Genomic DNA, 17,303 nt, shown 5'->3' with positions numbered 1-17,303 from the left:
AAAACAAAAATCCAAGCACACTATGGATTTGATTTCTTTAAGATGTGGAAAGAACTGATCATTTAGGCTGGTATTCAATGCTAGACTTACTCAGAGTAGGCCCATCTAAGTCAATAGATATGATTAACTTAGGTTCATTAATTTCAATGGGTCTACTCTGTATGCCTTATTTGAATACAATTCTTAGGTTTTTAAAAAGCAAAGTTCCTGAAAGCTGCCTTGGTACATCCCAGGATGTCTATAGTAGTTCCAATTGTTGTTAGTCATATTCATAGTGCATGTACTGTACCAAGGGCTTTCCATTATTCTTTAACAGGCTCATCTGCACAAGAAGGTAAAGGTGGTCTCCCTTCCCATTTTGCAATTGGCAAACTGCTGCTAACATAGAGTGATTTGTTCTAAAACACCCCAAAGAGGCTATAGGTGGCCCCTGATTTGAACCCAGGTCTAAACTCTGAAAATAATCGGCTTCCCTTGTGGTGCATATTAAGGACTTGTTTGACTGCTCTGTAATTGCAGAATCAATTCATCTAACAGGAGACAATGTGGAAAACGCTTTCTAGCAACTGAAGTACTGCTGTCTATGAACCTCTATGAAATTCTGCTGCACAAAAAGAGAGAGACACTGAACTACCTGGGAATAACCCTCACTTGCCTGTGCCACAACTGCAGAGATCTGTGGACTACTTTATCCTTTGCAGTAAGTCTCAAGGCATTATGAAGGTAAAGGAAAATAGCATGAAGACTCTCAGAACCTTCTGCCTGACAGAGTGTGAACATCTCCTGGTTGGAAATAGGAAACACGCAGGCCTCATTAACACCCCACTTAGGTGGCTGCAAAAAAGGAGCACAAGCCTATTGTTTTGGGCTTTAGAGGAGACGGCTCCCATTTCGTCTCTCAGGCAGCCTTCAAATCAAGGTTTCCCTATGCAGCACAGGCAGGCCCAGAGATGACAAGAAAGGGTCACGTTGAAAATAACCGTGAAGTCATTTCTGTGAAGAGCACCAGCTCAAACCCACTGTGGAAAGGGATGGGCCTTTGCCATCACCTCCTTTGGAGAGAGAAAAAAAGCCCCTTTGCCAGAGAGATGCAGACGTGCACATCCAGGCCTCAGCCGCGCTAGAAGGATGCGACACTTTTGGGCCCTCGACGCCTCCTCCTTGTGCTGGGATGGCTGCCTGTGGAGAGCCCCCTTTACTCCTTTCTCAGCGTCCCCCCTCCTTCACCCCCTCAAATCCCTCCTTCCCAACTCCTCACAGCCCACCAGCCCCTCCCCTCAAGCCTTCAGACCCCCGCCTCCCTCCTCGCCAGCCCCACCTTCCTTTGTGTAGCGTGTCTCTATCAGATAACTTTCACCCCAAAAAGGGAGAGAGGCGGGAGGGAGGAGGAGGGGGGAGAGAGAAAAACTGGTACCCGGAGCCGCGGGATAAGCGCATCCTGGGATTGAGGGGCAAGCTGGATGACCTAGGGCTGGCTTGGGAGGACACCACGGGGATTCAGGACAGCTCCGCAGGCAGAGGGGCAGGTGGAAGAGGAACAGCGGGGACCCGCCCCCGCCGCAGCCGAAACGATGCGCCCAGGGTGGAAGGAAACGATACCGCGGGGGGGGGAGGGAAGGGGGTGTTCTGGCACGGATGTGACTTCCACCCTACTAGGGCGCGCCGTCCACCCTAAATCTGGGAAAGAGGAGAAAAGAGCCATTGAGGCTTTCATGAGCTGCCCCCCCCAAAAAACAGCAGCATGGGCTCCTAAAAGGGATGCTGTTCAATATCCCTTTTCCGCCCCCGACCCAGACTGTAAAATGCTGCCGAAGCATCCTCCAGCAGTGCCCTCCTTCGCCCCACAAAAGAGAGCTCGCCCCAGCAGCTCCCAGCCCTGGCCGCGTTGCCAATGCACCATTTTGGGCTGCTAATGGCTTCTTTCCCTCAGGCTACTACAGTCCGTCCCCTCCCAGCCATGTGCCAGCTTTGGGGGCATCTCGGTGGCTGGAGGCGCGGGATTCCCTGAATCACCCTCTGCGTCGCTTGGGGGGGGGCTGTAATTGCGATTCCCCAGAGAAAGCTGGCGGGCAGACCCCGCCCACGCCCCCCTGCACAAAACGGCTGTAGCCACCGCCCCCTCCCCTCCAGGGGACAAAGAGCTGGATATCGCGCGTTCCCCGTGGTGCTTACCAGTCGGTGGGGCTGTCTTCTCCAATCACCTCCTGATACGAGGCCAGCAACTCCAGGCGATTCGCACTGAAGCTCACGCCAGCCATGCCGGCGGCGGTGGGGGATGCTGCTGCTTCTGGGGCTCGTCGGGGGGGGGGCAGCGAAGGAGCCGCGCTCGGATAGAGACAGGCCGCCTGCCTGCTCACTTCGGAGACACTGCAGCAGTATCAGCAACTGAGGGAACCGGGCAGGCGGGCGAGGGGCGGAGGCTCCGCCTGTTAGCACACCCGGTCCTAGCGCCTGCTGAGGCTCAGCCTCCACCTCCCACCCCTTGGCGATCTCGCCCAACACCAACACCGTCCTCCCGATTTGTCCACATGTGGGTGCCTGCTGGAATCAGCCATCTTGAGTTGGTTCACTTCAGGCACCACATACGTGGTGGATCCACTTACATGGTGGTGCTGAGAGAAAGAGGAGAAAGTTAAAACCATTTGCGCCGCCGGGTTTAAGTTTTTAAAAACAGCAGATGTCAGGGCCGAACATCGGCTGCTCTATAGGAAAATCTCACACTTTCAGCCCAATTACCGATTATAGCTGCTAAAGCAGCAAAGACGCTCAGGTCCTCACTCAGGAGAGAGGGGCACTCTGTCATATGTTCAAAAGCACTCATATGTATGATGGATAACTGTACATAGTTAATGGTTGCGCCTTAGTTATAGGTCTGGAAAGTATGGCAAATCCCAGCCAATACACTATGGTAATTTAAATTACTTTTAAAGGATCACTAAGTTTGATAACTTAATTGACCAAGATGTTTACCCTGCAGACTGAGCAGAGCCACAGCACCATTGATTTACACCAACACTCCAACTGCATCAATATTGTAGCATCAGTCAGAACTGACTCCTCATCCTATGCACTTTACTTTTTAATAAAGTCCCCACTGCAGTCAGTTACTGCATTTAAGACTGTGGTCTTGTACTTTGTGTGGCAGAAAAAAAAGCTTCCTGATTTAGTGGGAGATGTGTACAGGCAAGTGGTATTGTGGGAGCAATCCCATTTTATCACTAGCACTCTGGGCAGGTTGCATAGCAATTGGGACCAAGCTTTGAGTGATCTACAATGCTCAGCCAATAGAACCTAAAGGCTGTTTAGTAATCCCTACAGATCATTCATTCTATCCAGAAGTAGATATAATCAGCAAGACTGGCATAATTATATCAGCTAGCATCCTCTCTGTAAGCCCACCATGGCTACTCATCTGGCTGTTTTAGGAACCTGGAGAGCTCTTGAAGGATTTCTGGGTCTCACTTTTGTTTCTCTGAGTCATGTTCAGAGAAGACCTTGAAGTCAGACACAATCTCACTCCCATGAACTGTGGGCAGAGCTGGGCTGTCATGGCACCTTGCAAAGTAGATGCCAACATTCTTCAAGTGTGAGGATTTTTTCCCCTTAGCACTGCATTTCTTTTCTCAGTCACCTGGCTCCTCCAACCAAAGCCCACGTGATTTTCTAGCAGAAATGCACTTAATTTGAGCAGCTGTGGAGGTGACCTAGCCTAGGATCGCAAGAGAAGTCACTTGCTTTTTTAAAATTCATGTCATCCCTCCTGCTTCTTTTGCTGTCTGCCAGTTTTTGCCTGGGGTTTCCAAGATTCAATTGGCAAAGCCTAATCCTCCCCCCTCCAAAAGATCAGGACCCTGCAATCTCTCACAAAAACAGAAATCCTGGTGGTGACATTTCATAAGGTCGCACTACTCCTAAGCAGCAATTTATAAATGGAGTCTGCCTGTCCTAAGCTCTGCTTATAGAATATCAACTAATTACCTTTCATATGATTATGGCCTCAAAAATTCATCTAGTCTGTGACCTTGATGATGCTTTGCCTCCCTGGAAAAGTCTGTTCCATTTAAAAAAAAACCACACAAAATTGTCGTAAGAATAAAAACTCTTCTCCCTGAATAGAGCAAACAAGCAATCCCAAAGATACTGTGATAGGACAACAGCAACCCGGCCCCTCTCCCCAACATATGTTCCCTGCAAGCCACAAATCAAAGCCAGCAAAAAGCACAAACCAAGTAGCTCACCATAGCAAGAACTGCAAACATCAAGGAAATATCTTACCAAATATAGGATCAGTAACCACCAAAGCAGAAGTCAGAATGAAAGCACACATGCTACAAGAAGCACAGAAAAGAGCCACTGAATAGCCAGAAAGTCAGAAACAGTAACACAGCAGATATATGCTGCATCAAGGCCTCAAATAAGGAAGTGCATGAAAGACTTCCCCAAGTTGTCAGAAACGGAATGATTCATTTTTTTACAAAAGGGAGAAAAAATGTTTGAATCCAGTACTGTGTTATCAAGGAAAAGCATCCTTGAATTCATACCACTCTCCATCACCAACAGGTTTTGAAGCAATTGTTATGCTACCCTAGATGTCTTGTTCTTTGGAACCAGTCATTAACTTTGGCCAATGAAGAGTCATACAAATGGCTTTGCCAACACAAATATCTTCCTCAGTTTAACCCAACTGTGACCATCCTCTCCAGCATGCCTGTAAAGCTGTGAACAGCCATCACACTAAGAGAGCTTTGCTTATTTATGTTGGTCGCTGTGTTCCCCCCTCCTCTGCTCCAAGACTGGCTGCTTTTCCATGAATAATTTCCAGCAACGATACAAGGTATGAAATCAAACTCCTGGCCAGCAGGATCTCTCAGGTATTTCTTGCCAAGCTAGGCAATTCTAGTTTGCTTCCCTGTACCACTGTTTCCAGTATGTTTTTGAAATGAAATTACCACTCCACCCAAAGATGTTCTGCAACTGTCACTTTTCAACAGAGCAACAGTACCAGGTTATAGTAATGCTGAGTTCTCAAGTCATGGATATATTTCCATGAAATAATTCCCTTTTGCTTTCCCCCCTCTGAGCATGATCAGACAGGGCTCAGATTGGGAAGAAACAAATAGGACTAACCTTGGTTTTTAAGAGTATCTGTCCCATCACCTAATCCACCCATAGTCTGCACCCAGGTTCATCCCTTCCAGTAGCCCACACGCTGCCCTTTGCGAGCAAAGAAATCACCACAGCCCACACACATGATGAAGAATTAAAATACATATTTTATTAGGTATTCAAGGTGCCACCCAGGTGGCAAAGAATCAAAGACTCCCAGCCGGACAGCACGGTTCTGGGAAACACATTTAGAGCAAAACAGAAATAACAAGTCTTTGGTAGGGATGTTCTGGGGCCACATCCAGCCCAAGGGCTGTGAGCTACAACCAGATGCTGCATTGCGTGGCTGGGGAGTGAACTGCATGTTCATCTCATGGTGTAGGAGAAGTGGCGTTTGCTGGTGTGGAGAAGAGGCTGAAACCTGCAACACCTCTATTCTCCTTGGCATTTTACAGTTATGTTTTGCTTGGTCTGTTGCAACTCACAGCACAATGCTCTACACTGGAGATAGCCACATGCTTCCTGGAGGTGGAAAGACAGAAGTCTTGTTTGGGGGGTGGGGGAGCTTTTTTTGATTTTGACTTTGCTTTTCCCAATTTCACCAGAGCAACGTGTGTGGGAGTGGTCTTCCATCAGTGAATGTGGACGTATGTACTAATGGACTGGCATGATAGAGCCAGCCCGGACCACAGAAATGATTTACAATACTTTCTCAGAGAAGGAAGGGCAGACAGGAAGCAAAGTTGGTAGTTACATCACTAAGAAGGCAGGAAGTCATGAGAACGAGCCCTATCCAGGCTTTAGGAAAAGCTGTTGTGCAAAAACGGGGTGAGACAGCAAGTGTTCGCACAGATCTGAGATAGTAAATGGATTGCTAGGGAAGGCCCGGTGTCAACTTTGCAACCTTCAGCTAGGAAGTTAACATTTCTGGGGCTCTCCCTCTTTGGCTGCAGCTAGCACAAAAGTAACAAGAGGTATAGGCAAGTCCTTCTGACAAATAACACTATGGCTTCACAGCATGGGAAAGAGTAGCGATGATTCTGCCCCTATCGCTTAGCTCTTGTTCAGAATGGGATTCTCCTTAAAAATAGAACAAAGGTCTGAAGTTTAGACTCTAAATCCATGTAACTGAATCCTCCCAGAGTACTGAAGGGAACCCTGAGCGCTGCAGCCCCCCAAACAGGAATGATTGTCAAATGACGGGTCTAGGGACGGCCCAGCTTGCTCTCTCTGGCCAGGACAAAATGTGGGGGAAAGAGGAATGCAGGGCTAGGGCAAGCAGCAGCTTGGGCAGACAGGTCTCCTCTTTTCCACCAGCTTCCTCCTCACACATGAGAGAAAGCATGGCTCTTGCACAGGGGCTTGTCCTTTTTGGAATAGAACGTCTTTCCTTCCAAGTTGACCTGGCAGATCTGTGGAGAAAAGGAAGGAAGTACTTAGCGAGGTAAGCACCAGTTCCCCACCCAGTTCAGCTCATCCACAGGGATGAGAAAGAAGGGCAATGCCACGGGAGTGGCCCAGTGTCCTGCTGCAGTTTCACCCCGACATCCGTTGCCTGCCAGATCAAAGTGTCGCTAGTGCAGGAGGCACCGACATCGCTTGCCACAAGGCAACCAAGAAAGGCCTGCATAGGTCAAACCTAGCAGCTCCACCCCAAGGAAAAGAAACTATCCTCAGATAAGCTTTGCACTAGCAAATTGTTGCCCCTGCCCATGAGCGACATCTCTGGTTTATTTTATCATAAATTGTGCCTAAAGTGATAACAGACAACAAAGGACTCCTGGGTAGGGGGTTGGATTAGTCAGAACTTTGTGGAGTGGGTAGTCGAGGAAAGGTGGGCTCACCGCACACACGAAGCAAGTGTCATGCCAGCTGAAGCCCAGCGCCTCTAGGAATCGATCGCCAGCATCTATCTTGAAGTCACAGCCATGGCATTTGGTTCCAAACATCTTCTCATAATCTTGAGGCAGAGGGGGGAGGAGGAGGAGAAGCGATTATGCATGGACCAAGGCATTCAAAATTTTGAGGCCAAGGTAAGTAGAAGGGTACTGCCTGCACTGGCCATCCCCACAGCACAAATCCATCCCACCCCACCCCCATATTTGCTATGGGAGGCTGTTCGATTGCGGGTCCATGTTCAAAGAGAAGTGATGAACAAAAGAAGCTGCTTTAATACCAAGTCAGACCACTGGTCCATACAGCTCAGTACTGTGTATATCAACTGGCAAGGAGTCTTTCCCAGTCTTTCCTGGAGATGCCAGGAATTGAACCTGGGACCTATTGCATGCAAAACATGTACTATACCACTGGGCTACAGACTTCCCACTGTGATGGTAGCATCTGGTTTTCTGCCCATATCTCAACTGCCATTGCTTCACATATGACTGGTTCCATCCTGCTCAAATATATCAGCTGCACTAATGCCTTCCACTCTGATTTACAGTTGTCTGTTCCTGTTTTAAGTTCCCTTCCCTTTCTGTAGTTCTTTTATCCCACAATCCTGTTCTCTCCCCTCCCCCATCTCTTTGCTTTTTAAAAAAATAAGAACCCTTCCTGAGCTAAGCAACAGATGCTGCCTGGAAGACTAAAGACTCCGTGAAGAGATGGCACACAACCCTCACAGTCATGTCAAGCAAGGCTACACATGCTGTAAAGAACCCTGCACACCCTCTCCACCCCACCCAGCATATGATGAAAGGCAGCTGTTCATTCATCTGGGAGAACTCCAGATTCTTTCATAGCATCATATAATGTGGGGGTGGAGAGGGAGGCTACTTTGTTTGTGAAGTCTTTCTCCCCCTATAACCCTCCTCCCATTGGAATATTCCAGAAGAGGGCCATGTTTGTCAGAACTGAAAGGAAAGAACTACATTTCCCAGCATGCTCTACAGCATGCTTTTGTGATGCAGGTACTACTCTATCTGTCTCCATAGCAACCTGGCAGAACTGGTACTGCCCAGCAACCATCACGAAGGGGCAGCCACACCAGGGTCAGAGGAGGATGCCACTTACAAGTGTTTTGTTCCCTAAGTTCTTCCTGTCACTCAAGACAAGAAAGCCAGCACTAGGAACATTTTCTGTGGTGTATCCCCTACTCCCTTCCAGAGAAAGCTGTTTTGGTGCTGGCTACTCCTGCAAACTTCCAGTTTAACAGATCTGGAATAATAATGGAAGGCTACCTAGAAGACTTCCAAGAGAGACTCTATGGGAACCACAACCAAATTTCTCTCTACCTCTTTCACAGTAGGGCTGCCCCTCTTCCATGTAGAAGGCACGATTGCGGATGGGTGTTTTGCAGGCAGCACAGATAAAGCACTGAACATGCCAGGTCATCTTCAGAGCATGCATAATTTCCTAAACACAAGAACACGAGTCACTCCACTGCAGGGCTGCACTTTCCCAGGTCAACAATGCAGGATATTTAGAAAATACTGAGTTTTCCATACACCATTCATCCATTAACTCAATAATTCTAACAACCCTGTGGGGTAGGCCATAAGTAGCCCCACATTACAAATTTGGGGAAAGGAAGAAGGTTGAAATAAAGAGTGGATGGCTACACCACCACCTCTGAGTTCATGGCTAAAATGAGATTTGAAACAGAGCTCCAGCTCATGCTCTTCGTTACTCTGCTATATTAGCAATCTGGTGTGGACCAGAGTGAGATAGCCCTAGTTCAAGAGCTTTAGAGCAGAGGCGAGGAACCTTTTTGGCAGGGTGGGTGAGATCCTTTTCTCTCCTCAACCCTTTTAAAGTCCCTTCTACAGCATTTCCAAAGTGTTCAACAGGCAGCTGGCTGTTGGCCACTTGGGAATCGCAGTGCTTCCTAAGCATTGAGCATAGGTCTGGCAAAGCTGCTCTTTGCAGAGATTGGCTGCGTGATTGAGTTCTCAAGGGGAAGCTCAGTCATGCAGCTGTTCCAGCAATGCCTTTACCACCTCTACCCCTGACAACACATGCAATGTCAGATGTGAGGCAGCGAGGCATGGTTTGGGGGGAATGGCCTCGTGGACCAAGTTCAGCTCACAGGCTGGAGGTTCCCCACCCGTGCTTTAAAGCATCAGCTCTTGAGTTACCCTCACAAACTACAGATGACATCAGGATCTTTCTGGCTGCCCCAGAGTGGCAGGGAATAACAGCAATAACTGGCTCTTTCTATGCTGGAGAACACTTAGAACAGGGATGTGGAACCTGCAACTCTCTAGGTGTTATAGACTCCAGCTTCTACCCAGCATGGCCAACAGGGAAGGATGCTGGGAGTTGGAATCCAATGCCACCTGCAGGGCACAGATTCCCCATCCCTGACCGACAGCAGGCTCGAGTGCATGCCTGCTATCCTGAAGACTGTGCTCCATTCAAACTTACCCCTGTAATCTTCTTCTTGCACTTGGCACAGTTGGGAGCATAACGTATGTCATAGCACTTGGGGCAGAAGATTGAGCCCTTCTCCTCAAAAAAGCCACCCTCATCTAGCATCTTTCTGCACTGCAAGCAGGTGAACTCCTCAGGGTGGTAGTAGCGTCCCAAGGCCAGTAGGTAGCGCCCTCTAGTGAAAAACAAGAAGGAAAGGTTAGCTTTTGAGGTAGTGATTAGTCTGGCCTGAATCAGAACCCCTTTTCTCTATTTGGGAAAGTCAGGCTATTATGGCCTTTCCCCCTCATTGTCAGAGGAAAATTCCACCTGGCGTGATGAAGTAAGCTGATCGTGAGCCTACAGCATACAAAAAGGAACACTGTCGAGGCCTGGTTCACACATCGGGATTGCAGCATCAGGTAAAGACATACATGTGTGAGTGAGCCACCACAGGTATAGCCACCACAGGCAGAACTTTCGGATTACCTCAAAACACATCAATGAACTCAGTTCACACAGCCAGCAGTTGGTCCTCCAGGTTACGGTAGATCAAGCGAGAAGCATGTATGTGAGATGACCCTACCAAGTTGAAGCAACTCCAAGGATGGGTGAGGGAGAAAGAAAGTCCTCACAGCACAGCTATACCACCCACCTGATGATCTTGCTACAATGATAGCAGATGGGCGTTTTGTTGGCACTCTCAGGAGCTTGCTGTGCGGCCTGGACGATGGAGCTGCGGTTCTGCACAGGTGTTGGCGTGGCTGGCTGACTGTGCTTGCTCAGCACTGTGCTGGTTTTATCAGGGGCATATCGCTCGGCAAAAGAAGGATCTACAGCCCAGGGTGGGCGACTGGCAGGGCCCGAGATAGGCGCAGGCTTCGGAGCAGCAGAGCCTGGAACGGTTATACAAAGCATCTGTCTGGTACTCCACATTCACAGCAATACACTAGCCCTTCTGATTTGAACCTTGCATGGGATAGATTTTCGTCTCTTTATCTAGAGTCTGAGCTATCCACTGGGAATGATCTGTTTTTGGACTTGGCTGGACAGACCATCTCTCACAGAGGAAGGCAACTGGCCAGGGCTAATTTACATGCATGCATATGTAAATATAAAGCTTGCCAATTGCTTCATAATGAGGGGAAGTTAACACAGAAACAGTCTACTATAGACATGGAAGACACCAGGTACTAGCACCCTAAAGTTTTGCCCAGCAAGCACCCTGGCTCAGAGCTCATAATCGCAAGCTGCCTCTGCTGCAGTGTTCCCAGCTTACCATATCCAGGCTCCACTTTCAAGGTTGGCGCAGAAGACAGATCCGGTAGGGAGACCTGGCTACAGAATAACCAATTAGTTCCAGACAACCTGGGCCCTTTACCCACACCTTGCCCAGGCCATTAACAAGTCAGTGTATGGAGGAATGCCAGTCCTAAATACTTTCATTCCTCAAGGGGCTCAGACAGCAGGAATGAAGTTGAGGCAGGCAAAACAAGAGCATCATTGAAGCAGATGTGTGCAGCAAAAATATGCCCGTACCCACTATGTAGCAGTGACCCCTATTGGTTGGTTTGGTTGCCCAGAATGACCAGTGTTAAGAGGAAAGGGGTCCTTACAAGCTAAGAGGAAGTTACAAAGCCTGTTGCCAAAGATGTAAGGGCAAGCTAACACAAAAGATATTCTACCCATTTATGTGCAGAGGGAGCATTCATCTTCCCTTCTCCAAAGGAGAGTCCCAATTAAACAAGCCCTGAAGGAGGGAAGAACATGCATCATCCTCCCCTTTCAAACAATGAGCACAATGGCTGCAGCCATCACGTACACTAAAGATAAAGAACAAGGACTCCTGGACCTGGCTTGCTTTCCTAAAAAGGTAGGATACCATCACAAGTTCTGCACGGGATCACCACATCCATCAAAAGCATTACTGTTAACCACACAGCACAGCTTGGATCTGAGTCAGAGGCAGACAGAATATGTGAGCAGGTTCTGCTTAAGGAACAGTTCCTTTTCTTCTACCCAAGAAGTGGCTGCCTTCCTGGGACAGTTCCTAGGTCCCCAAAGTGGCCAATGGTGCAAGAACACAGTGACGACATCAATATGAAGGAACAGCATATCCTCCCAAGTCTCCCTGCTTCAGGCAGCAGGACAGGTCTGTGTAAAATTGTTAGTAGAACAGGAGGTGCCAAGACAGAAAGAAAGAAGAAACAGACAGACATGGTCGTTATCAAGTAAGAAAAGCACTTGAGGCCAGGTAGTCACAGTGTTTGGACACCCGTCTGTTTTGCGACCAGGCACAGTTTAGCACTAATAGCTGACAGCCACTTAAACCTGAGGAGCTGTGCGCTCATCACTTGCCATAGGTTCACTCAAGACAGCAAATTAAAAGCACACTGTTCTCAGACATACACACCAAATTCCACCACCCGCTCTGATGGGAGTGCAAGTGCACAGGGCTACATCCACCCCAGAGCCTTTGTGCCGTCAGAGGCCTGTCCCAACTTTGCTTTAAAACAATGAAAGGCTGAAACTTCACCATCAGCTCCCCAGCCATCTTGTACTGTTAAATAGACTACATTCTTAAAACTTTAGTGGAAGATTTTCCTCAAACCCCAATCCTACCTTCCCAAAATAAACATTTTACTTCTCATCCTCTCCTCTGAAGGCTAATATGGTCCTCTTCTATGCAACACCTTTTTAAATATTCTGAAGGTTTGGGGTGGGAGATGTTAGACAATGCCATATTAGCGATACGAAACATACCCAGGCAGGTTGCCTTGCACATCGGTCTCTGGCAAATGGCACCAAAACTAGGCCCTATGGAGCCTAATGTTCCAAAGCTCTCTGGCTTGTGCAACAAGGCTGTGCCACTTGCCCCACATCTTAAAGCCTTCCCTTCTGATGGAAAGATGGCCCCTTGGCCTGTCCATGGCTCATTAGATAGCAGACACACCATTCGGAAGGTGGGGTTCAGGGGTAACTCCCAAGGTCACAAGACACAGAAGCGAGGTCCACTGCAGGGGGAGAATGTGAAGGAAGGTAGGAGGGGGCAGCTTGTGATGTGACAGAAATAGTCGCCCAGTTGTGGAAGCAGCCATTTTCCAGTAGATGACCCAGGAAGAAGGGAACATGAGACTCAAAATACTTCTCCTAGCCAAGAGCAACAAACTATAGTCTGCTTGGGAGCACAAGTAACATATACCAAGTCAGTCCATTGGTCCATTTAGCTCCGTACTGTCTGCACTGACTAACAGTGGCTTTCCAGGATTTCAGGCATGATTCCCTCCTAGCCCTACTTAGAAAAGCCAGGAACTGAAGCTGAGGCCTTCTGCATGCAAGGCAGATGCTCTGCCACTGAGCTACGGACCTTCCCCAAGTAGGGAGGTGGAGAGTAGAATAAGAGTGGCCGTTCATTCGGCCAGATAGGCGGCCAAAAAATAAATTTTTATTATTATTATTATTTATTAAGAGAAGTATGGGGTTTGGAGAGCTGCATATAAGGAAGAGGGGTATCTTGAGCCGTTCCAAGAGCAAACCTGAAAACCAGGGAGAAAAAGGATGCATGTCCTTGTTGAAGCCCTTTCTTCCCCTTTCTGAGGCCCTTGGGTAATCAGTTGGGATGGGATGGAAGGAAGGAAGGACCCACCAGGGGGGCAAGGCACACACAGCCCCCAGTAGCCCAACACAAGAAGAAATGCAGTGTGTAGTTTTCCCTGAATGGTACCCTTCAGAATGCAGGTGAAGGGTTATATATGTTTGAACATGCCATCCAACTCACCCCCAAAACACACACATACACACACCCCTCTACCTTCCCTGTACATAGGAAACAGTTGTGTCGAGGAAAAAGTTAGGCTAGAATCTCTCTTCTCACCATACCCATTCTCCTTGCGCAGAGAGGTTTCGTTCATTTGTTTAACAGAGGGGTCGGTGTGTGGGAGACTATTCAAACATGAGATTCTCCACCTTCAGTGAGAAATGTTATAGATCAGTAAAAGCTGCACTATACAATTCTTCCAGGCAGCAGCAAAGGGATGCTATGCACGAGGGGGTAGGCTTGTTGGACGTAAAAGATATAAATCCCATCGTGTATGCTGCATCTCACCTAATCTATCCAAGGACTCTGCTTACAATGCCATCAAGACAACAGATAAAAAGAGTTTAGGAAACACTCCATGACTGGCTGCTTCAGTTCATCCCACAGGAACAGAAGGCAAAATCCTGACAAGCTCATGTACCACCGTTCTGTTCCTTGCCTGCTATCTCATGGTGTGGGCCTGCACTGAGAAGTTCACATTTATCCCTCAAAATTAAAATACTGAGAAAGGGAAGGGAGAATGTCAGCATTGGACTGCCAGTCGACACCTGCGTCCAAAAGGAAGTCAGGATACAACAGGACCTGAAAGACACCACTGGGCAAAAGACATTGGGTCTGCTCAGTTGAGTAACCTTTCAGAGGACAGATAGGCATATACTCAGCTACAGAACAATTCTGCTCCTCTCTCTCTGCCAGGCTGCCTCCAAAGGGACACAGCCTCCCCACTTCAGGTAGCCTATGCAACAATTAAAAAAAAGAAAGAGACAGGAGCCAGTTACAAGAATAGGAGCATTTATTTTACTACAAAATCAAAGGCAGTAAGCCAGTCTCCATCTAGACTGCAAACTCTTTTCTGGACATTGGCTCCAGGCAGCTCAGGGGGTAGGTGGATTACAGCACTGTACAGACAGAGCAGCTGAATTTGTGTTGTGCCTGTAGTCAAAACAATGATAATGCTCTTTCTAGAGAAAGGGGAGCACAGTATCTCCGCCACCAAGCAACAGAACATACCAGGCATGGAAGCAAGAAGCCCCATTTCCAAGGATCTGCTCCAAGCCCAATACAAGGATCCATATTAAGTCTCATCCATATCATCAGGCCTTTTGCAAAACTGAGGCATAGTGGGGTTACTCAAGGGCAATGAGAACAAGTCTAATATCCAGCAAGGAGTGGGGAAGAGAAAGCATTTCTCTATTATTTATAGCATTATGGGTAGGCAAGAGAGTTTTACAGCTCCTCATGACTTTTAGGACCTCGCCATTTCCTCGAAGTGGTAATTGCAACCAACCATTCATGCCCAGAGGAACAATGAGAGGAAAGGACAGATCATGGAGGGCAGAAGGAAAAACCAGGGCCAAGGCCATTTGTATTCACTATTCACTGGCACAAGAGAGGGAGAGGACTATTAGAAGAGGAACTTTTATATGCTTCAGCTCTTTCACCTGCTCTTGAGACACTGTACCAAACAGTGGGCAATTGTAAAAAATTAGCAGCCACTGCCAAGAACAGTGCAAAAAAATATTTTTTTTAAAAAAACCACACATGCTACCTGAGGAGGTTTTAAAAAAGGAGTCTTCCCAGATAAAACAAGTGACTGGAAAAGGCTCCCCTCTCTCTCTCTCAAGTGCTCAACCAGGAAGAAGAGCATTGGCCGCTCATTCAATGAGGCAGGTCCACCACGCCAAAGGAAAGGTAGCCGCCCTCTTTCCGGGCAAAGCCATCTTGCATTGGTAGAGTTCCCCCAGTTAAACATGAAGGTCAGAAGGAGCACACAAGGGTCTCCATGGCCAACTTCTCTTTAGTTGGGAAACAGTAAGAAACAGCTTCCTAGCCCCAGAGCATCTTGTTTAGAGTTGGGAGAACTCTTGCCTAACAGCATGAAACCTTCCCTCCTAGCCATGGTTGGAGATTTGATATAAGGCTCAAATAGAATAAGCCATTAGTGCAGGAGCCTCCTGCCCGTTTCCAGTTTTCCCCTCAAGTCACCCCTCAACATAATCACTACATTCCCAGGAGTTGCTGTGGATTTCTAGTTTGGCTTTTTTAAAAAAAGGTAGAAGGAGACAGACAGAAACAAGCCCTTCCCATTAACATCTGCATGCAATAGAGAGGGGCAGAGTCAGAAGAGAAGGACAGGGCCGTCCTACGCAGCCTAGGAGAGAACATTCAGAGAGGTAGCTGATCGGTGGTGGTGCCAGTCGCGCAGGCGAGTGTAACGGGGGCTCTGAAGCTCCGAGACAAATTTTTCCCTGGAAAAGAAAAAAGACACGAGGGGGAGGAGGAAGAGAGCAGAGACTGAGAAAGAGAAGCCAGAAGGCACATCATGCACTGTTCAAGCTACTCAAAAGCAGCACAACACCAAGGAAACCAGAATGAGGTGGGGAGAAAGTTTTCATCCTCTCTGCCCTGTACAGAAAGAAACTGTACAGTGGCCCCGGGCATCCACAAAAGCTTAGAAGTGGGCCTACAAATGGTGAAATCATTTTCAAGTCCCAGCCCTAGCACCTGTAGGGTGGAGCAGTCAGGCAGAAACCCACTGACTATCCTAGCCCTGTAAAAGGGCCCTTCTTACCTGGCTTTCCTAACATGCTCATCATCCGGGTCTTGCACTGGCAGCAGGAAAAGGAGAAAGAGAGAATATCATGGTCTGAGCCAACCAAGCTATTTTAGGTTTCTGAGCAGAGAAGTGGAAAGGGGGGGGGAAGAGAGAGACAGAAACTCTAGGCACAAAATAAGAACATTCCCTGGAGGATACAGAGCCTGGGCCTCAACAATGATGAGAGGGAAGTAGAATGAGGTGTCTGCAGAACTCTTTGCTGCACAGAGATAGACTGAATGAGGCCAACAGAGCATCACAAGGGGAGGGGGGAGACAGGGAGGGCGGGAGAGCATCCTCCTGGCCCCGGCTGCAGGACAATCTGACAGCAGAGCCTTCCCAAACTGGCCTGGGTTCAGAACGTTTGTAGAAAGCAGCCAAGGGTGGCCCCAAAAGCTCAGGTACCTCCGCAATATCTCCCTGGTAAAAACGGATGGCCCTGAATGCCTTGTGACTTCCTGCTGCTTCCCAGGCTGGAGCCAGCCACAGACAGGGACATCGGAGCAACACACCCAGCCAGAGTAGCCCCCATGGGAGGGAGGCACTTACTGAATTCTGTGCCTGTCAGATGGGCCAGGACACGAAAAGAACGGGACTGGGTAGTGCCAGTCCGCGGTCGCCAGTCCTCCGTGTCCTCAATAAGCCTCTTTTTGCTGGAGTCATTGGGGAGGAAGGCCGGCAGGCTCACCAGCCGCAGAGAGTGCCTACAAACAGACAAAGGCACTCAGCCAGGGCTGCACTGTGATGAGCAGCTGCCAGGCATGCATCATACACACACACCTACACGCACACACACACTGCATCAAACTAAAAAACAAAACACCTGAGACACAAATCAGGACATGGCCACAGTTTCATAATTCTGAAGATCAGAATTAACAACTGCAACCAAGTAACCTGCCCTTCAGATGTAGTGAACTGACCCTGAATTCACTCCTGATCACTCCCTTATCTAGGCCAATTAACTGTCTGTATAGCTAAACTCACCCCTGAGAAGGTAAGTAGCATGCAAGCGATAGACAATTTACCCCCTGAACTGCCTAGACCTTTAAAATCTCTCTACAATCTTTATCCCAGTTGGTACCTGTTTTGGATTTGGGTTGATTTCATGTATGTGCTGCTGTTGTTTTTAAACTGTTTTCATATTTATAATTATTTTTTTAAAAATTGTTTTATATCTCAAGTTGCTTTAACTGTTTTTATGTATGTAACTGTTTTACATATGTTATTATATTGTAAATTGCTTCAGGATGCCTCATGGGAAGTGATTCATAAATGAAATAAATGAATAAATAAAAGAACCCCACACATGCTTCCTTATATTGACAAGAGCATGTGGTTTTGGCATGTGGCAAGGGTCCCAGGTTCAATCCCTGGCAGCTCAAGTAGCTGTCTCAGGGAAGACCTCAGCCACACACCTGATGAGCCACTACC

At 48.0% G+C, this 17,303-nt stretch overlaps 2 protein-coding genes across 15 annotated transcripts in view; both read right to left on the bottom strand.

Annotated features, from left to right (window-relative positions):
- DBN1 (drebrin 1) overlaps nt 1-2,595 on the bottom strand; it is a 40,082-nt gene extending 37,487 nt beyond the window's left edge. For 2 of the 3 annotated variants that reach the window (XM_061617628.1, XM_061617629.1), the window contains exon 1: nt 2,173-2,595. In XM_061617628.1, coding sequence (XP_061473612.1) covers nt 2,173-2,258 — 86 coding nt within the window. In that variant the 5' untranslated portion in view covers nt 2,259-2,595. Of the gene's footprint in view, nt 1-1,414; nt 1,438-2,172 lie in introns of those variants that run through there. The other variant, XM_061617630.1, reaches the window with a different exon arrangement.
- Nucleotides 2,596-5,255: 2,660 nt separating this feature from the next.
- Nucleotides 5,256-17,303, bottom strand: part of PDLIM7 (PDZ and LIM domain 7) — a 60,683-nt gene continuing 48,635 nt past the window's right edge. For 9 of the 12 annotated variants that reach the window (XM_061617617.1, XM_061617616.1, XM_061617615.1 and 6 more), the window contains 8 exons: nt 16,419-16,573; nt 15,846-15,882; nt 10,736-10,794; nt 10,112-10,352; nt 9,472-9,652; nt 8,340-8,460; nt 6,951-7,066; nt 5,256-6,518 (listed from right to left, as the gene is read on the bottom strand). In XM_061617617.1, the coding sequence (XP_061473601.1) occupies nt 6,432-6,518; nt 6,951-7,066; nt 8,340-8,460; nt 9,472-9,652; nt 10,112-10,352; nt 10,736-10,794; nt 15,846-15,882; nt 16,419-16,573 (997 nt within the window). In that variant the 3' untranslated portion in view covers nt 5,256-6,431. Of the gene's footprint in view, nt 6,519-6,950; nt 7,067-8,339; nt 8,461-9,471; nt 9,653-10,111; nt 10,353-10,735; nt 10,795-14,048; nt 15,523-15,845; nt 15,883-16,418; nt 16,574-17,303 lie in introns of those variants that run through there. The other 3 variants (XM_061617623.1, XM_061617625.1, XM_061617627.1) reach the window with 3 other exon arrangements.

The sequence above is a fragment of the Rhineura floridana genome, chromosome 3, assembly GCF_030035675.1.
Source record: "Rhineura floridana isolate rRhiFlo1 chromosome 3, rRhiFlo1.hap2, whole genome shotgun sequence".
In the NCBI taxonomy this organism is placed as follows: domain Eukaryota; kingdom Metazoa; phylum Chordata; class Lepidosauria; order Squamata; family Rhineuridae; genus Rhineura; species Rhineura floridana.
The sequence above is the reverse complement of the archived record's forward strand: the minus strand, read 5'-3'. Positions and strand labels throughout refer to the sequence as shown.